The 21,789-nt window shown below is 41.9% G+C and overlaps 1 protein-coding gene across 1 annotated transcript in view; it reads left to right on the plus strand.

Moving 5' to 3' along the window:
• The window catches only part of LOC118846457 (LIM domain containing preferred translocation partner in lipoma), a 507,446-nt gene that overhangs the window by 234,010 nt on the left and 251,647 nt on the right, over positions 1-21,789 (plus strand). Inside the window, exon 6 of the mRNA XM_036755013.1 lies at positions 9,216-9,911. Coding sequence (XP_036610908.1) covers positions 9,216-9,911 — 696 coding nt within the window. The remainder of the gene's footprint in view (positions 1-9,215; positions 9,912-21,789) is intronic.

Consider the following 21,789-nt stretch of genomic DNA (forward strand, 5'->3'; position numbering starts at 1 on the left):
ACATACATATGCACACACATATACACACATTTATGTGTGTTTATGTATACATATGTATGTGTGTATGTATATATGCACATATGTACATATGTACACAGAGAGAGGTGCACACAAACATATATATAAAAAGAGAAAGCTATACGTATATAGATAGTATAGAGATATACACACATGCTTCTTGCAACATAAATATATGTAAGTGTATATATACCTATGCACACATTTTTGCAGCATAAATTATATTTAAATGTATATATACATGTATGTGTGTCTATGTGCACTCATGTACACAGATATATATGTATATATAGCTACGTTGTAAGAGGAATATGTGTGTATATTATATATTATCTATGTGTGTATATATGTACATACACTCACATATATAAACGTGTGTATATGCATACCCATGTACATATGTTCTTTTTTTCCCAGTAGAAAGGGATGTTGAAGGGGGAGGGATAAAGAAAAATCTCCATTTCTGCGATTGTGCTGTTGGAATGTGAATAATTTGGCTTCAGTTAGTCATTATCTACATTCAGAACTTGTTTTCCAAGAAGAGAGGGATGTGTGCAGGTTTGTTGAATAGGGTCCTTATTTGCGTCTAATAGTGCCTCTTCATGAAAACATTTCTTACCCTCCCTCCTACTTGGTGGCAAAAGTGTTTTTGCCTTAGAAATTATGCCCTTCTGTTCTTCAGTCCCTTTATCCTTTTGACAATAAGTGGACCAACAGCCTCCATTTAGGAGAACAAAATATGTTATGAAAAGAGAAACTTCTTTGCCATGTAACACATAATGCAGTTGACATGCATTCAAAGTTGTAATAATACAGTAATCACTCGAGAAGCAGCATTTCCCCAAAAGGAGGGAGGGAAGAACAGTCAGCCTGTTTGCACATGAGCTGGTATGGGGTATTGCAAGTTTTCTTTGTAATAGTTGTTTGACAGTAGCTGCGTACATGGAATTCTCTATGCTTGGAAAAATGCTGCCCACAGTTCTTTCTGCCTTGGGACAGCCCCCCAGACTCTTGGAGAAAATCAAACATGAATGTGTATGGTGCCGATATAACCCTTTGCTCCTCTCTGTGATTCCTTCATTGAACTCTGCAGTTATGCTGGAAAATTCCTACACTCCATAAAGTCTTGTTGACTTGTCACCAATGTCATGGGGAACTGATTTCCCTTCGTTGCTGACTCTTGTGAAGCTGTTTTTTTGTGTACTATTTGGGACTTGAACAGTGGCTGGTCTTCCCTCCAAGGATTTACCAGGGTGAAATGCCTGGACTAATAGCAGGCAAATGGGGAGGGGGTCCTTTTTTGGGTCTGTCCTTTACAAGTGTTGTCTGGGTTTTCCTCCATTTGGAGCCCTGTCTCCTGGCACCAAGACCCCAGTGCTTCTGGAAACTCTGGCAGTGCTGGGGAACTCTTCCTTCCTTCCAGAAGGATTTCTTCTGGTCCTTATTTATTTCAAAGGTCATATTTAGATCCATATCTTTCTGCTCTTCACCTCCCTGGGAGGAGGGTCAAAGCGAGCATTTTTATTCCTGATTTAGAGGTGCGGAAGTCAACTCACAGTCTTGTCCAATTTCATAGCATCATCACTGTCAACAACTACAACAATAAATACATAATGGACAAATAATGAAATAGGACTGATCTAATAGGAGAGAAGTTTGACATAATTGCCACTTCAATGGACTTGGGACTAGGATGACATGCCTTTGAATTTAGCCTCTTTCATTTAGTCGCTTTTTGATACTGCGAAGGCTTGCTAATTACACTTCAGCCTCAGTTTCTTTATCCATAAAGTGCATTATATGTCACAGGGTTGTTTTGTAGATTCCAGCGGCGAGTCACTTAGGAAAGCCTGAATAGAAGGCAGCCAGGTGGCAGGATACATGGAGTGATGGTTTTATAGTCAAAAGACCTGAGTTCAAACATTGCCTCAGGTGCTTATTACCTCAAGTCCCTTATGCTCTGTCTGCCTCAGTTTCTTTTTTTAATTTTATTTTTATTTTATTTTATTAAATTTTATTTTACCAGAACACAAATACAAAATAGAGAAAAGAAACCAAAACATATCATAAACTTAAATATTGAAACTTAAATATAAAGTAAGAAAAAACAGTGTGTCATGTCCATAGCAGAACATAGGAGAGGATTCAAAATATGTAACAATAAATGTTCATTTCAAGAAAGCCTGTATGATAAATAATACACCTTGTGTTGAGAATTGTCCATCTTTTCTTTTGTTCCTTGCGTTTTCTTTTGTTCTCTGCTGTGTACTTTTGAACTTTATTCTTTTTCCCCCTCCCCCACCCCCAGAAGGCTACAATATAATTTAGATATTTCTTGATGCATACCTACACATCCAGATACATACATACATTCATACATATATAAATATGTGTATATAGACATATACTTTCCCAAACATAATCTACTTCAGATCTTTGTTTTTTATGTTTGTACATATCTTTTGTTTCCTGTCCTTCCTGCCTCTTGTACTTGACTTCTCCCTGCTACATTGCCTTCTTATTACTTGCTATCCCCCCTCTAAGGATCCCTCCCCTATCCTCCCATTCCCATTAATCTAAACTCCCTTTACCTATTCCCTCATTCTCCCCTCTAAAAATCCCTCCCTCGTCCTCTCCCCCTTCACTAAACCCCCACCATTTTATTTCTTCTAAATTTAGAAGACTTTTATACTCTCCTAAATATATATGTATTATTCCCTCTTAAACCCATTCCTGATGAAAGTAGGTTACCAGAACTATATCATAGTCAGGTTTACCCCTCTCTTTCTTATAAGCGCAAAAATTATTAATAAGAGAGGTAGACATACATTTTACATTTTATGTTATATAAAAGGTAAGCAGTCTGTTCTTGTAAATCCCTTATAGTCAGTCTTTGGTATGTACCTTATGTGTCTCTTAGTTCTTGTATGTTGATTCTTCTGTTAAGTTGAGGATTTTTTTAAACAAAGGCTTTAAAGTTTGGGGGTTTGTCAAATGTCCATTTTTTTTCATTCAAGATAATACTGAAATTTGAAGGGTATGATATTTTCAACCAGAGCCCCAAGTCTTTTTTGGGGGAGGGAGGTGGGGCAATTGGGGTTGAGTGACTTGCCCAAGGTCATACAGCTAGTAAGTGTGTCAAGTGTCTGAGGCCAGCTTTGAACTCAGGTCTTCCTGACTCCAGGGCCCTTGCTCTACTTACTGGGCCAACTAGCCTCCCCCTGCCTCAGTTTCTATGTCAGTAAAATGGCAAAAATGCTAGCACTTACCTCCCAGGATTGTTCTGTAGATCAAAAGAGGTAACATATGTAAACTTGACAAAAGTGTGCTTTCTTACTGTTGGCTGTTTGTATTATTCCCTCTTGTCCTGTAGCTTTCTTAAGGATTGTAGTTCTCAGAAGTGAATGGAGCCTTTGGATGTTATTGCTCTTATGTTCATTGTCATCCTCATTATGCCCATTCCACAAAGTAGAAAATGGAATATTAAGCTTAAGAGACTTTATTGCTGCCACATGGTCACAAAGGTATCACATCTGAGGAGAAGGTTTCAAACCGTGGTCTTTCTGACTTCTGGTCTTGTTTCCATCCATTATCCTTCCTTCTCTGTTCTTATATAAAAGTTCATCTCTCTCTACCAAAGGCATAAGATGCATGTGTTTCAAAGGTGGATGCCTCTGGATGAAGGCTTTGCCACTTTTCCATAGGTCTCTGTGGTTGTGTGTGTGTGTGCGCGCGCGCACATGCGCGCACACTTGTATGTGCATGCCCATGCCCTTTTCCACAAAGTATATTAAACATTGATTTTTTGGCATTCCATTAACTTTCTGGCTTTGTGTTGGGTTTGACTTCCCCTTCCCCTCCCTAGAAAGGGTGGCCCTTAGTTTTCTGTCTAGCTAATTATTTATAAACTCCCCCATCCTCAGCTTGGTTGGCAATGGGTGCGGATGGGTGTGTTGGAGAAGCTTCTTGCTGTGGAGATCAGTGCTTCTCTCTCATTGCATTCCTAGATTAGAGAGCTCTCCCAGATTAAATTTGCCCTCAGCCCAATGGCACTTCAAAGGGGGCCAGCCAAGCCAGTGCTAGGACAGCATGTACCCTGCTACAGGTTTATTTATAACAGAAGGCACTCGGGACCTCTCACACTTGCAATTGATTGCGTACAAATCACATGGAAGGCATGGCTGGGAAGTGGCATCTGGAAATGGCGGCTATTTTGGGGCACATGTCAAGATGTTTTGTTTGTGCACATGGACATGTGTGTATATGTACATGTGTGTGGTGTGTGCTTGTGGGTACACAGCTTTTCTTCCCTCATGCTGAGTTATTGTCTGATAGTCATTGTTGAGGACAGACAGATTAGCATTCCTGATTTCCCTTCTGTGTTGTTTTCCCTGACTTGATCTCAGTTCTGAGGAAATGGCCTCACCATGACAATTGTCAGGTGAGTCAGCTTCCCACTGGGCAGAGCAGTAGAGCCCCTATGGTGTAAAACTTCAGTGTGGGGTTTGTAGAGCCAAGTCACTGGGGGAGCCCCGGACCACAGCCTCCTAGGATTGGCTATTTTTGGATCTTAGAGAGTCTAGAATACTCATGTCTTGCTCATCATACATAATTTTTTTTTCATCATACATAATTATTGAACACAGCATGGTGACATCATATGAGGACCATACATCAGCAAGCTTCAGGGCCCAACTAGTGCTGTGATTTCATTCTTGTGCACTCTCTGACCCTGCAAAGTGGGTTGCATCCCCATCTAGACCTTCCCCTCCTGAGATTTAGAAAGTTCAGTGCCTTTCCATAAATACACTATTTATGAGGGTACACTTCGTGCTGGGGAGTGCCTGTCTTTTGTGCTTTAAATACCTGGGATGTGCCAGGGAGCCAATGGGACTGTCCATCTGTTGGCTCACCAGTTCAGTGAATGACCAGTCCACTTCCTTACTTGGACTTTGCGGTCATCTGTGCCATTTGTCAAGTCATGGTTGGAGATCCTCCACAGTTTCTGTGTCCATTTTTGGCTGTCTAGTGAATCATTTGTAATTTTGTTTCCTCTGAATTCATGGCATTCCATGATCGGTGAGTGTCTAAGATCCTAGGACCATAGATCTTGAGGAGGGACTTAGAGGTTTAGCTCGTCTAACCTCCCCTTTTTTACAAGAAACTGAGTCCCACAAGCAACAGAGTTAGACTGTGAACCAGGTCCTTTTAGTCCAGGGTTGACGTTCTTAGTGAGATAGGCTTTGGGGCCAGGGCCTAGTTTAAGAGCAAATAAAGTATTGCTTCGGTTTTCAGGGGGAACCTAAAAAGAACAATGCTCTAGAGTCTGAGGAGATGAGTTCATATTCCTGCTCTCTCTGTCTGTCTCTGTTTCTGTCTCTGTCTCTCTGTCTCTCTCTTTCTCTTTCTTTGTCTCTGTGTTTCTCTGTCTCTGTCTTTCTCTCTCTGTCTCTGTGTGTGTGTGTGTGTGTGAGAGAGAGAGACTTTAGGAAAGTCCCTTTCCCTCTCTAGGTTTCTACATCCTTGTTTGTAGACTGAGTCACTTGGAGCAAATGAGGTCAAATTTCCCTTCCAGGTCAAGCTCTTTGATCTTCTGGTCTCATTTGCAGGGTCCCAGGCAGGACTTTCTTTTTCTTAACTCAAATAGATCTTGCACTAATATAGAAGAGGGGTCAGCCTTGCTCTGCCTGACCCCAGAGGATAGAATTAGAAAAGGTGAACAGGAGGAAAGGAAAATGGAGCTAGAGCCAGATTCAAAAGTCAAAGGACTTTTATTGAGCACCTATTGTATGCTAAATGCTGGCATTAAAAAGAAAAACCAAAATAATCGTTACCCTTCAGGAGCTCATGGTCTAGTGGGGAAAATAACATGCAAGCAGTCATGAGCTATATAGGGGGAAATGGGGATAATCTCAGGGGAATGGCATGAGCATTCTGCAGGACTAGGAAAGGCTAGCATGCTTCTATAGCCCATCCCGTAGTCCTCACTTCTATGGTCTGGAATCCCTTCTTTGTTCAACCAATCCTCATAATAATGAATTTGGGTCTCTTCCCTATCCTGGCCACTGTTATATGGATGTCATCATAAATTATGAATGTCTTCCTAAATGGTGTTACCCAGAATCTCTTTGAAAGGATAATAGAAAACCCAATCACCCTAGAGCATGCCAACCCAATCATGGAGCATGCCAACCCCCTCACCTTAGAGCATGCCAACCAAGTCACTGTAGAGAATGCCAACCCCCTCACCCTATAGCATGCTAGCCAATCACCCTAGAGTATGCCAACCCAATAGCCATAGAGTATATCTTTTTAAAAATTCAGAAAAGTTGTCTCATGTCTTTGTTTCTTCATCATCTTTAGAATGTTAATCATAATGAAAAAGAGACAGAGTGGTCCAACACCAAGCCCGGGGTTTCTTAACCTCTTTTGTGTTATAGTGCCATTGGGCAATTGGTTAAACCTATGGGCTTTTCTTAAAATCATGGGTTTTAATGCATAAAAATAAAACACATAGCATACTATAAACCAACTACCATGAAATATAGTTATCAATGGGTGGTTAGGTGGCATAGTAGATAGAGTTCTGGACCTGGAGTCAGGAAGACTCATCTTCCTGAGTTCAAATCCAGCTTCACACATTTACTAGCTCTGTGACTCCAGGCAAGTCACTTCACCCTGTTTAACTTAGTTTCCTTCTCTTTAAAATGAGCTGGAGAAAGAAATGACAATCCACTTCAGTGTCTCTGCCAATAAAACCCCAAATGGGGTCACAAAGAGTTGGACACAACTGAAGATGACTGAACAACAATAACAAAAAACCCAGTATTCAGTATTAAAACAAAAGAAACTCTCAGACCCCAGGTCAAGAACCCCCACTTCAGCCAGAGGGCCTGAATTCAAATTCACTCTTGCCAGTTGTTGCTTGGGTAACCTTCAGCAATTTCCTCTGTTCTCTTACCCTCATTCTTTTCACCAGAAAAATGACAGATTGGACTAGATGGTCTAAAAGGGCTCTGTCCAAAGAATGACAGTCTTGATGGTCAGATACATCTTAGGCAAAAGACATTGTAACCTGGGTAATGTAGATAAAGGAATGTTCTGTCCTCCAGTATTCAAAGACTGTATCCCAACTTCCATCTATCATGATACTCACTCATATAGCCACTGCCAAGAAGTAGCCACTGGCTCTATTTTGGGAGTGGATCATAGCCTTTCAGGAATACTGAGATGAGGAATTTCCATTGCAGTCACTCCCATGTCTTCGGATAGACAATTATTGTCAAGGGTGGAGGAACCAAGATGGTGGCATTAAGAGACCCAACAGTGAAAACTCATCTGAAATCTCTTTTACAATGAACAGAGAAAACACCAAACCAAATTCTGAGTGAGAAAGTTAAAAAAAATCACAGTGAGTCATTTTTCCAGCTCAGTGCAGCTTTGAAACCTAGAGACACTGATGTGGAGGTTGTTTATGTTGTGTTATCATCCTGTTTACATTAAGAAATCATAAGCAGGTTTTCCTGGGGAGTGTGTTAAAAGCCTTTTATCACAGCTTATCAAAGTCTGTTAAATGTTGCCCCAAAGAATGTGACGTATGGAAATGGACCTCTCCTGTCTCTTCCTTGTCCCCCCTCCTTTTTAAAGAGGATTAGGAAAGTAGACAAGGAAGACTAGAAGCAGGGCCTGACTTGGGTGATACATTGGCCAGTTTGGTGACATTTTTTTTCTCTCTTGGATGCTTCCTTCCCCCTTAAAAATGTCATAAGTAATATTTTTCATCTATTGGGAAATAAAAACAATGCATAGGTACATTTTACTGGGTTTTTTTTTATATGTCCTACATTTTTCTTCATAATTCTTCCCTCCTCCCCCTCCCCAAGAGTAGTCCCTTATAATGAAGAATACAACAGAAGAAAAATAAATGAATAAATTCAGAAAACAACATATGAAAAAGTCTGAAAGAATATATGGCATTCTGTGCCCATAGGCCTCCGCCTTTCAAAGAAATGGGGCAGGTGCTTTTTCATGTCTCTTCTTTGGGGCCAGAGATTGGCAATTATGCTTTTGTGTAGGATTGTTGTTGTTTTTAAATTCAGTCTTTCTGTATTTGATCAATGTCACTAAATATGAGTGTTTCCATATGCAAAGAACAGAAAAAGAATATTACACATGCATCCATAAATCGACTACTTATAACTTGCCTGAAAACTAAAAAACTTTGAAATGTTTTCTACATAACTTGCATAGATAATCTTTGAGATGTGTTCCTTTTTCTGAGCTTTTTGGGAATACACACCCACACACACACACACATACATACTTACATAGACACATATATGTATGTGTGTGTGTTGTCTTTCATAAATATCATAGTTTCATGAATTTTCCCTTAGAACATCTTCATTCTAAAGAATCGATCTCCTATAGTAGAAAATGTAGGTAACAGAAGAACAGAGTGTTGAGCACATCTAGCTGTCTCTATTTGCCTGCCTATCTATCCATATGTCTGGTCTATTAATCCTGTCAGAATCTGGTACGGAGAGTGTGGGTTAAAGGTACAGAGCACCAGAGGCAATTGGAGAAGACAGACCTTGTTAGACATACATGGAAAGGAGAAAAATGCAATTTGATTCAGTTCAGTAGGTACTCCGTTCTTACTGTGTGTTAAGCCCTAGGGATACAAAGACAGAACAAACAGCCCCTGCCCTCTAGAAGGTTACAGTCAGGAATCGGTGAAGTGTATATTAAGATCCTCCTTTGGGGGTGGTGCCAAGATGGCAGGATTAGGAAGAATTGCAGTGAGGTGCCCCTCCAGTTGTCAAAGATATTTTTTAATTGGTCTAACGCTGCTCTGTGTGCCTCAAATGTAGGGCTTCTATTTATACCATGAGAGAAACTGAGTCACCATTTCTTTATGCAGCTTGCCAAAAGGTGTGCAGCTCAGTAGCATTTATGGAATTAGTTACACAGTGGACTCAATTTTCTAGTCCATGCTTTCCACCCAGGAAAATACTTAGGGCTCCATGTATGAAGGGCCAAGATGTCTTATTTCTGAACAGAGGCTGAGGGTAAGATGTGAGTTCTTGGGCTGCTGTTTATTTAATCACACAGGTGGAATGATCTTGATTTCCTTTTTGGCTGGTTGTGACTCTCACCTCCCATTCCTCCTTCTTTCTTGTTCTTCCACCCCACAGGGAGCCACCATTCCCACGGCCTCGCCTCAAGTCTCCACACCGGTCACAGGGCACAAGCGCATGGTCATCCCCAACCAGCCACCTCTGACAGCCACGAAGAAGTCAACCTTGAAGCCCCAACCGCCAAGCCAGCCCTCTCCAATCCCTGTGGCTCCCATAGGAATGCTGAAGCCCCAGCCTCAGCCTCAGCCTCAGCCTCAGCCAGTTCCGGCCTCCTATACCACTGCATCCACACCCTCCAGGCCCACATTCAACGTCCATGTGAAGTCGGCCCAGCCCAGCTCTCACTACATGCCTGCCGTTTCACCTGGCCAGTACTACAGCTCCGGACCGAGCCATGCGTATGCTCCTCAGGCGCCTCCTGCTCCTGGGCCTACTCATTATGCCCCACCGCCATCCCGGGGAGGCCCCGAATATGGCTATGCTCCATCACCTGGCCGTCAGCCAGAGCCTGCCTATGGCTATGCCCCCAATCAAGGCCGGTACCAGGATCCTTATTACTCAGGCTATGGGGGACGAAATGGTTCTGAACCAGGTTACGGCCAGCAGAGTAGCTGGAAACCTGAGCCAAGTTACTCTCCTTCTCCAGCTGGTCCCCAGAATCCTGCTGGGATGTACCAACACCCAGAGGCCAAGAAGACCTACATCACTGATTCTGTTTTAGCTCCCCAAACCCCAGCACCCCAGCAGCCTAAGGTAAGACACCAATTAATGTGACACTGTGGGGGAGTGGTGGGGAATGGTGGGTCTGGGTCATTCAGGGACGAGGTTGGGGGATGTTTGGCAGGAGACACAAAGTCTGTCTCTTTGAAGACACAAAGACTCATACAGACTTTTCCAGGGTGGTTCCTATGATGTGTCAAAGAGACTCCAATTTGGAGCTCAGTCCCAGAGGCCTAATACAGCATCCGCCAACCTTAGGCTGGTCATGCAATATCTCTGGACCTAAGTTTCCTCATCAATGAAGCAAAAGGCTTAATCTTGGTACTCTCCACCTTCCTTTGTCCTTTGACATTCTGTGATTCTAACTTCTCCTGGGATGAAGAACCCAATTTATATCAGCAGACATTTATAAATCTCCTACTATATGCAAGGCATCATACCCAGAGCTGGGGATTACAGTGGCAAAAAAACAAAACAAAACAAAACCCCAAAACAACAAATTAGTCCCTGCCCTCAACGAGCCTATACTCTACTTAGAGATGAAACAGGTTCTCCATGAAACGAATACAAAGTGATTTCAGAACTGAGAGAGTGCTAAGAAGTGGGGTGGGGAGGGGCAATCGGAAAACAGGACATTGAGGAGGAAGCCTCTGAGGTCTGCTTCACCAAAGACTGAAGAACTGGTGAACAGCGCCCTTCCATTCCAACATAGACGTGGCTCTCCTTAAACCCAATATGGCAGTGCACTCATTGCTAACTTCCCTTTGGAGATGAGGAAATCAGTTTGTAAAGTTGGGCCTTGCTCCCAGTTGCCTATACAGTAAACAACAAGCCAGGTCGTGAGCGCAGAGGTTCTGGTCCTAGTTCCTGAGCTCTCCTCCAGCCCTGACGTATTGATTTCCTGGAGACAGTAAATCCACCTCGATGGATGGTCTTACAGATTTTTGAGTCAGGAGAGATGAAGGAGCCTCTTGACGCTACGGGTGTCCCCAGCCTGAGAAACGGGGCCAGCTCTGTCCTCGGCTTGGCCTGTTTCCCCAACAACAGTGTGAGAACTAATGAGGGCTGACACCTCCTGCCCTGACAGTGATTTGGGGGCACAGACAGGGAGGTGAGTGGTGTCTGACAATCTGTAAGGCGCTTTGAGAAACCCAACCCCCATGGTATAAATAAAAGTGCTTTTATAGCTTGGCCCTGGAAGAGGCCTGAGTTCCCAAGACCTGTTTTGGAAAAACCAGAGAGAGATTATTTTAGCTCTTCACAAAGATTAGCCCAATTAGCCCAGCTGGACAGCCTGGTCTTTGTTTCAATCCGGCACCAAGTTTTGAATGGCCCCCTTTCACATACAAAGCTACCGATTCAGGGGAAATGGTATTCAGTGGCCGTACATTCGGCTAACACCACAGCACCCTCTCTCATAAAGCATTAAAGTGAAAGCTGCTGTTTGGCATTCACCAAAGCCATTGGGCATGCACACGTACCCCACCAGGTTGAGAGAGCCTCTTGGTTGGCCTGAGTAGGGTGGATTTATGGGAGGATCGCAGAGGAGAAGACTGTCTTCTCCTGTCCCTAGCAGTCCTTTCATAGCAGACAAAGTTGGATGGGGTGGGGTGGGGCATTGTTTGGTGAGAGGTGGGTTAGTCCAAGGCCTGAGGCTCTTGGAACCTTTCCAGATTTCTCAGTGTTCTAAACAGAATCCCTGTCCCATCCCAAGCATCCCCCATCCTTCTGAGACAGGCAACTGGGGTTTGCATGTGGAGGTGAATTGGCCCTCATGAAAGGACCCCATAAAAGGGTCATAGCTTGTCTTGGGGACAAGCTACCTACCACCCCCATTCAGAGCAGAGATGCTTGCTGCATCTCTTAGCTAATGGGTTACTAGAAAGAATGTGGCATCCTCCCCTATCTCATTTGAATTAGTTTGTCACCCCCAATAATCTAGCATATAATTATAGAGACACCATTGGTTTCTCATGTCAGTTATCTATCAAGAACATTTGTTTTTCAACAATGTGACACATTCTTAGCATCGAGTTCAACTGCGTATTAGGATAATTAAAGCCCAATGGCACAGTTTGTATGTGTGAGCGCACACACGTGCATGGGTGCTGTTTTTTCTTGAGATAGGTTCCAGGTTGACATTCAGCCATCTGCCTGTATTTAAGGAAAGGGGAGCAGAGGTCTCTGGAGAGACAAACATCTCCAGTGTGTGGAGGTTATTTTCTTTCACACCAGGGCTCTGGGCTGAACACTGGTGTATTCAGCTGTCATTGTACATAGAGTCCATTATTGTTGTGATACTGGCTCAGCTTGGCCTGGTGCAATGATGACTGGTTGGTTGGGTGGCAAGTCCTCAGCTCCAGGGCCTCCTCTCAGCTCTTGTGTGGACTTGGCTTCTCCAGCTTGGGAAAGTCTATAAATCTCTTTGTGCCTCAGTTTTGACCTCAAGAAAGTAGGATGTCATTTCAACTAATTAATTAATGATTGCAAAGTGCTTGGAAATTTCCCAGCACTGTATAAATGCTGAGTGAGGACTATTCAGCTATGCCTCTAGCTTGTGTTTATTTTTAATTTTGTAGTCACTGATGGAAAACTTGCTCGCTCACCCCCATGTCGGAGAACAATTCTCATCTATTGAATTGAGAAGTCCTGGCTGTGGCCATTTTGCATTTAACCCTTTAGCATAGGAAATCCAACGGGAATTTTTTAAATCCTTAGGGGAAACGAGTTTAAGTTTTTTGGTATTTGGTTTTGTTTTTTCCTTGATTCCACAAATAATCTAAATAGGCACTCCTATTGTATTCCAACCATTTTCAAAGAATTTAAGACTGAAAAGCTTAGTGGTAGAGGAGAACTAGATATCCCTGAGATTAGCTAGCTTGTTAGTTAATAACAGTAATCCCATGGCATGAAGGATTCAGAAAAGGCATATGATACCACCCCTGTGCCTTCTGTAGAAAGTCTGTTTACCTCAACAAGAGATGACCAAAGATCCTGATAATACTAGTCATAATCCAAGAATCTCAGCATGGGAAGGGAGCTGGCAGGCCTGGCAAACAGCACACCCAAAAAGCTGCCATCCAGACTCCTCCTAGCAACCTTCAAGGTGGAAGATGGGAGCCCATTGCCTCATGAGAAACCTTTGAACAGCCTTTGGTTGCAGGGAAGATGCTGGTTTTATTTCCTAACATAAATGCCACCTACCCCACTGTATCTCCTACCCATTTGGTTCTCTTCTTGCCTCTAGGGCCGATCGGAATTTAATATAATCCTTTTTCCAAATAACAACCTTTTAACTACTGAACTGGTTCATATGTCCCACTCTACCCTGTGAATTGACTCTCCTCCAGACTCAATGTCCCTGTTTTTTTTTTTTCTAAGCAATCCTCATTTGGCATGATCTCAAGGTCCTTCCCTCTTCTGGATACCTTATTCTAAGGCATTTGTAGCTTTTCAATATTCATCTTAAATGTAGTACCTGAGGGGAAAGGTAATACTCATGTGTGGTTCAACCAAGGCACCCCCATGGACCTATCACATTCTTATTCCTGGAATCTTTGTCTCTCTTAATGCAGCCTAAATTTGAATTAGCTTCCTTGACATTCAGGGACAGCTAGGAGGTGTACCGGGCTTGGAGTCAGGAAGACTTGAGCTCATACCCGGCCTTGGACACTTACTAGCTATGTGACCCTGGGCATGTCACTTAACCCTGGTTGCCTCAGTTTCCTCATCTGTAAATGAGCTAGAGAAGAAAATGGCAAACCACTCTAGTGTTTTTGCCAAGAAAACCCCAAATGGGGTCACCAAGAGTCAGACATGAGTGAAATGACTGGACAGTGACAACCATGACCTTCATGATTACCATATCCCACTGGTCCCTCATATTGTGCTTTGAGTCCATTCAGTTCCTGTCTGGTTTTTTGGTGAGCTGCTTCCTAAGCATGTCTTCTCTCTCTTGTTGGTATGATACCGATTTTTTTTTTTACATCTAGTGCTATCAAATTCCATCTTTTTTTTTTTAAATTTGGCCTATGAAGACTTTTTTTTAATCCTAGGTAGCCTGTCTTTAAGAGGTCCAACTTTTTTTTTCCTCCTCCTCCTTAGAAACCTAAAAATAGTGACATAATAAGCCAAACAACTCTTGACTTAATAATTCTTAGAGCATGGAAAGATTAATCCTTACAATTGCCTCATTGGTAGCAATTCTGAACTATGTCCAAGCAGACAAAAGTCAAGCATCAGAGACTGCGGAGGGACCAAGAAGCCTGAAATGAGACTTGGGCCTCAGAGGGCTTATTCCCCATGAGGTCAAAAAGATGTATCCTCATAAATAGATAACAGCCAGTGTATGATTCATCTCAGATGATGCACCTTGGTGTGGAGAAACCAAACTGGTGTGAGAGTAAAGGGTTGTGGATGGGCCTCTCTCACTAGAGGGCTTGTGGGCATGGTGTCATGAGGTGGTTGTGCCCAGGCCAGTCTGCATTGTGCACCCGTAAAATTCACTGGAGGTCTCCACCAGACTGTTGAGAGCTGGATACTATCAGTGGTTTTCAGCGGGGGCTGGGTAGGCCTCAAGGATTCAGTGCCTGCGGAGGAAGAGGAGGCAGCCAGTGGTGTTGAAAGGATGAGGGCGGAGGGAAGAAAAGGGAATTTCATTCTTTCAATTACCCTTAAAAGACTAATATCCTTTAGCTTCAAACTTTTCTTCCCTTTGCCTTCCAAATAAAATACCTCCATGGGCCAGTGGCTGGAAAGTCTTTCTTGATATCCCACAGGCTCTGAAATTCCATCATTCTCTGAGTTGTGCAGACAAGAAGTATTGAAGGATTTTATAAGAGCTTAAAGGTTTAAGAGACACAGACAGACAAACAGACAGACAGACAGACACACACACACACACACACACACACACACACAGATCTATTTAGCATCAGATGGCTGGAGAAGGCTTCGTGGGATTTCTACAGAGCTTTCCAATGTGAGTAGTCTTCTGAAAGGTGAGGCAGGGCTCTGAGGAGGCCAATGATTTGTGGAAGCTGGGGCTGGAGACCAGGATACTTGGCCTAAAGGCAACATGGGTTCAGGAAGAGATTTTTGGCAAAAGAGGTCTGTCCATGGGGGTTATAGTCATTTTAATTCCATTTATATCACTGAGTTGGATTAGATGAAACAGTCATTTATTCAATGCCTTCTAAAGTAGCTTGGGCACAGCATATAGTGGAGACAGCTGCTCAGCAACTGGGGTGACTTGGATTTAAGTCTCATTTCTGACACATATTTGTGACCTTGGGCAAGTCACTTCCATTAATCTAAATAACTCTATGAAGAGAAATTTCAGAGAAAGTAAAGACCTGCCTTGTTAAAAAAAAGTTTCAGGATTTCCAATACCAATTAAATCACAGGTCCAGTAGCTATCCCTTTCCTATATCAGGCACAATGTTTATCACCAGATGAAATTGCCTTAGTTATTTAATTGTAGTTTGGAGCTTTCTAAACCTTAACAAGCCTGATGGCAACCTCACCCCCTTTACACTGAGAGATGAATCATGCCTGCATGAAGGTAGCAGTTCACAGGGAAAGAGAGGGAAGTTCAAGTGCAAGAGACAGGAAAAAATCTGACAGGATTAAAAAAAAATGTGCCAAGAGTGAGACAGGAATTATGAGCCAAACATATCCCAGAGAGGGCTGCCTGGGAAATAGCTGTGATGGTGTTTTAGCCATGAAAGAGTCCCGGGTTCTAGGGAGGAATGCTGAGGGAAGATGGAAGCACTTTTTCCCTTTTTTCCCTGTATGTAGTCTTGTTGCACAAGCATAATGTTAATAAGAACAATTATCATGTTACTATTAATATTTATTTGTTCTTAACATGCATAGCTCTGCCTTGTTCTAATAATATAAATAATAATAGTTATTAGTTATCATTAACGATATTGCTTATTTTCTTTCTTCTATTTTCCTTTCTTTTATATCCTTTATAGCTTTGTTAATAATAACTGTTAATAATAATTGTTAATAATCTTAGTCATTATTATTGGTGTTTGTTATTCTGTTATTTACCAAGTGCAGTTCTGCTGCATGGTCAAAGTGATATTAATACTAATTAGTATTAATTATTAACAACAGTACCTGTTGTTGTCATCATCTTTTCCTTTACGAAGATTTTCATGGCCTCATGGTCGCGGTGTTGTGTTTTGACAGTTTTGCATGTTGGGGACAGAGGTCAGGTCAGTGAGAGGGGAAGAATTCAGGGTCATACCTCTGGGTTAATGTCACTCTTCGTGGTTTTAGCTGCTCCCCTCAGATTCATAAGATCAAGTGACCCAAAGTCTTTGCCGCCATCTGTTCAGCCTGACTGGTCATGTGAATCTTCTCATTGACCCACCACTGCACTCACTGGAGAGGTGAGCTAGGCAATGGAGTCCTGAGCCTTGGGAACCAAGGTTGTGATCATGTTAAAGAAGGAATATTAGGTCACTAAACATGGTTGGTCAGTATGAACACCTGCTTGTTCACTGAGAGGAAGGAGAAGACTTAAGTTGAATGTAATTTCATTGTGATGAAAAGGACTTTCCTGGACAGATCTGGGCCATGTGTCAGTACAGCTCATTGAATCCTTCACCTTTGAGTTTTCGTACAAATCATCCCCCATCTTTGGAATGAGCTCTTTCCTCACCTTGTCCTCTTGGAATCCCTAGCATTCTCATTAGAGTAGCCCAAGCACCAATTTCTACATGAAAGGTTTCCCACTTCCTCCCAAGTGTTAGCATTCTCTGTATCTTGACATAGTATTTTATTACTTTGTATTCCTTCCTCTCTGGTAAATATGTTTTTTTCTTTGTGCCCCCCCATCTATTAAGTGTTTAATAAATATTTGTTGAAGTGTCTTTATTACATCGACAAGAACTCTCCATGTGGGAATCTATGCCACCAATATATGTTGGTAATGATCCACTGAGACCTATCCCTATGTTAATTAGGGAATGTCCCCTGCACTGATCCAGAGGGCAACATTCATGACTATCCCTGGTATCATCAGCATCATCACTGTCATCATATTCCAAACAATGCCCCTCTTCACTATTAATGAAGCAACCTACAATGCCTATGACCCCAGGACTTTGCTGGAAAGATGGCCATATTCTTGCCAGAATGAATGAAGACTGACAGAGATTCTAAGGCCAATCTTTCCATTAAAACATGATGCCTCTGAGTATGTAGAGAACACTTGCCCGTGGAATGGTCATTATAAAGGTCCGTGGGGGAATTGAAACTATAGCTGAGCTTTGAGAAAGAAGAAAAAAATTTTGAGGGAGGAAGGTCAAGATGCCTTCTAGGCATCATAGATAGCTGGGGCAGAGGTCTGGAGGTGGAAGATAAGATTGTTTGTTAGTCTTTAGTTAGTTGTTCAACTTCTTAATGGTCTCCTCTTTCTCTAAAAGTCCTATGTGGCTTTCTCATTCATTCATTCATTTTATATGTTAGACATTTAATTAAAACATCTTCCCCTTTAATAGGACTGTATATGGAGAAAAGACTTGGGATACTCTATTCGAAGATTCAAAGATACCCTGGAGACTTACTCAGTCACAGCTGCAATCCAGGCAGCAAGCACCCTGTTTGTATTTACTGAGAATTGGGATCCTTTGGCTTCTTTTAAAAATAATCATCTCCCCTTTTCAAAGGGGCTCGGCTATTGTGCAGCTTGTTGTCTTGAATGTGCTCCCTTCACTTTGTAGCAATTCATATAAATGTCCCCTTGTTCCTCTGGAGTCTTCACATTCATTGTTTTTTAATAGCACGAAAAGGTTTGGGTTATGCCCAACTATTTCCTACAAACTTTTTTTTTAAATAATCAATAACTCTGTTGGATGGAGAAGGTAATGAGATCCTAATGAGATAGAATGAGAAATTGAGCTGATATAAAAATCTTTAAAAACTTGTAAAATTGTTATTTTAAAAATAAAAGTAGTAATGAACCTTTCCATCACAATTTTATCTATCTATCTATCTATCTATCTATCTATATCTATCTATCCACCTATGTACCTATCTATATCTATTATCTATCTAGCCATCTATCTATCTATATCTGTTATCTATCCATCTATCTATCTATCCATCTGTCTATCTGTATCTGTTATCTATTATCTATCCATCTATCTATCTATCTACCTATCTCTGGTGGTTTTCATGTTGTCTCCATTAGACTGTGAACATTTTAAGAGGGTGAACTATTTTGGCCTTCCTTTCTATCCCCAGCACTTATCAATTGATTAGCAAGCATTAGTCAAGCACATGTTGTATTCCAGCTACTGTGCTAGCTGCTGTTAGGTAGATAAAAGTGAACCAATCCCTGCCTCACGGAAGGTCCATTCTATTAAGACAACTTTAGGCCTACACAAAGGAGGTATAAAATCTCTACGTAGCAGCTGAGGGCATCCAGAAGTCCTCTTGTAGCATGTGATGCCTCTATGGAATTTTGAAGGGAGCTAGGAAATCTCATCAGTACTTCAACTACAAGAAATTATTAAATACCTACTATGTGTCATGCACTATGTTGGGTCCTAGGGATGTAAGTACAAAGATGAAACAGTCTTTCCTCTGGAGAAGCATGTCATGGGGACTCCTGGGACAGCAGATAGAGTATCATGGGTAAGGAACAGTAAGGTGGCCAAGTTAGATGGATTGTATAGTGTATACCAGCATGTAATGCATAATAAAACTAGAAAGACAGGCTGGATTCAGGCTTATTTATATTTGATTCCCAGATAATAGGAAGCCCCTGGAATCTATAGGGAAATGGCATGGTCAGTCCTTTACTTAAGGAAGATGACTGTGGCAACTTTGGGGAACATGGAATAGAGAGGGCTGAAAGTATAGCCCAGGAGACAAATTAGGTTATTCTTCAATAGTTGAGGCAGGAGGTGATGCTGATAAGTGAAGGTGGTGCCCATGTGAATAGAGAAGGGGTCAGAGGTGAGGAAAGTTTAGAGGAAGCCGCATCCACATTTGTCAGCAGTCTACGATGCAGAGATATTCATTCCAGGTTTGGTGGGTCATCTCTATGAAGGCAGGGACAAAGGGGATGAAGCGTTTTGTGTGAGGAAGAGTGTAGTTCATTGGGCTGGAGATGAGAGCCATAGGTAAACTGATGGGAGCAGCTTCAAGCCTGCTGATTATGAAGGGCTTGGAAGGCCAACAGGAATACTTGGTATTTTATCCTATAGGCAAGAGGGAATCATTGAAGGGAAGTGATGGTGCCAGCCTGCCCTTTTGGAAGGTCACTCTGATAGCTATGGGAGGATGAATTGAAGAAGGGGAGAACTAGAGGCTGAATATCAAATATGTATCATTGCTAAGAGATGTAGCTTTTGTTCAATTGAATGGCTTCCATATTCATTCTGTAAGGCAGTCATCCGACAGCTTTGGTCTTCAGATTCCTCATCTGGAAAATGAAGGATTAGCCCAAATGCTTTCACTGATTCATTTATTTCTTCATTTGACCAGTTATTTAATTGCTGTGATGCAAAGCACCCTGGTACGTTCTGTCTAGTAAAGTTATGATTCAACTATAGAAAGAACTGAGTAAGTTGGCACATGCTGGAATTCACCGTGTGGCATTGGCCATCATTTCAAAGGTCACCCTGGGTCAGCACAGCATGGAAGTTGAGCTCAGGACTGTCTCAGTCCCCCACATCCTGTGGCAGAAGAGTGTCTCCACATGCGAAGTGAAGAATTATAACAAAACAAACAATGCCTGTTTGCTCAAGAGCGATGTAGTTTCACCCAAACCTGTGGCCTGCTTGCCAAATGCCAGAAGTCGCATTGTTTCAGACGTTGTATGAATAATGTATAACCTCATCGAAGAGGAGGTGCCTGAGAATGGGGAAGCATGTTGAAAAAGAGCAATGAGAAACAGCCCCTTAATTGGATCATCTGAGAGGTAAGGGCAGCAAGAACCCTCTGATCATCCTAGTTCATTCAGTACCACCCCAGACACACAAACATGGGCACACACACACACACACACACACACACATGCGCACACACACACGCATACACACATGCACACTTGGGACAGCTCAAACTGAGCAATTGCAAGCACCCCACGCCTTGGTCCTTGAGAACTGATGAGGAAAACTGTTCTCAGGCCCCAGACAAGGTGCTTTGGCTGATCAGTCTAAGTGTATTTGGAAAAGTCTGGTTTCTTAAACTGTGTGTGTGCGCGCGCGCGCGCGTGTCTGTGTGTGTGTGTGTGTGTGTGTGTGTGTGTGTGTGTGTGTGAGATAGAGAGAGAGAGAGAGAGAGAGAGAGAGAGAGAGAGAGAGAGAGAGAGAGAGAGAGAGAAGCCCTTTTGGTAGTGTGGTGAAGTTTATGGGCTCCTAGGAATAATTTTTTTGAAATTTCCATTTATTATTTGTTTATTTTAAACATTCTTTCTTTTTAAATTTTGAGTTCCAAATTCTCTCCCTCTTCTCCACCCCCTCTCCTAACTACTCAGAAGGTGAGCATATGAGGTCAATGATACACATGAAATCATGTAAAACACATTACAACATTAGCCATATTTCAAAAAAGAAGTAAAAAAAATAAATTGAGCAAATGATGCTTCAGTGTGCACCCAGAGTTCATCAGTTCTCTCTCTGGAGGTGGATAGTGTTTCTTCCTCATGTGTTCTTCACAACTGTTTTGGATCCTTGTATTGATAAAACCTTTCACGGTTGATCATCACCACAACTTTGCGGTCACAGCACACAGTGGACTCCTGGTTCTTTTCACTTCATTTTTGCATCAGTTCATTTATTTCTTGCCATGTTTTTTCTGACAACATTTTCTTCATCATTGCACTTTGTTTTTTAATTTTTTTTTTATTTTACCGGAACACAAGTACAGAATAGAGAAAAGAAACAAAAACATATCATAAACTTAAATATTGAAACTTAAACACAAGGTAAGAAAGAAAAAGAAAAGTATGTTGTGCATAGCAGAGCATAAGAGCAGATTCAAAATATGTAACAATAAATTTTCATTTCAAGAAAGCCTGTATGATAGATACTGCACCTTGTGTTGAGAATTGTCCATCTTTTCTTTGCTTCCTTGTGTTTTTTGTTCTCTGCTGTGCACTTTTTAAATTTCTTCTTTTTCCCCTCTGCCCACCCCCCAGAAGGCTACAACATACTTTAGATATTTTTCTCAGTATATACATACACATCCAGATATATACATACACTTATACATACATACATACATACATATATAGACATACACTTTCCTAAACATACTCTACTCCTGATCTTTCTTTTTATGTTTGTACATATCCCGTTTCCTATCCCTCCTGCCTCCTCTACTTTACTCCTACCCACTGCATCGCCCTCCTATTACTTGCCTACCCCGCTCCTCCACCAACCACCCTGCCCTCCTATTACTTATCTTCCTCCCTCCAAGCATCCCTCCTCTATCCTCCCATTCCCATTGATCTAAACTCCCTTTACCTATTCCCTCATTCTCCCCTCTAAAAATCCCTCCCTTGTCTTAATCCCTCCCTTGTCGTCTCCTCCCTCACTATACCCCTACCATTTTATTTCTTCTAAATTTAGAAGACTTTTATACCCTTCGAAATATATATGTATTGTTCCCTCTTAAACCCATTCCCGATGAAAGTAGGTTACCAGAACTACCAGCCCTCCTCCCTCATCTAAATCCTCTGTATCCTTTCTTCTTCTTCTTGCATCTCTTTTGTATAAAATAGTTACTCTTTTAGTTGTTTCTAAATGGTTTTACTTTTTAAATTCGGATCATAATCAGGTTTACCCCCCCCCCCTTTCTTATGAGCTTGACACTTATTAAGAACCTCAGACAGTTTACATTTTACGTTATATAAAAGGGTAAGCAGTCTGTTCTTATGAAT

Source organism: Trichosurus vulpecula, chromosome 4, assembly GCF_011100635.1.
Source record: "Trichosurus vulpecula isolate mTriVul1 chromosome 4, mTriVul1.pri, whole genome shotgun sequence".
NCBI classification, from domain to species: Eukaryota; Metazoa; Chordata; class Mammalia; order Diprotodontia; family Phalangeridae; genus Trichosurus; species Trichosurus vulpecula.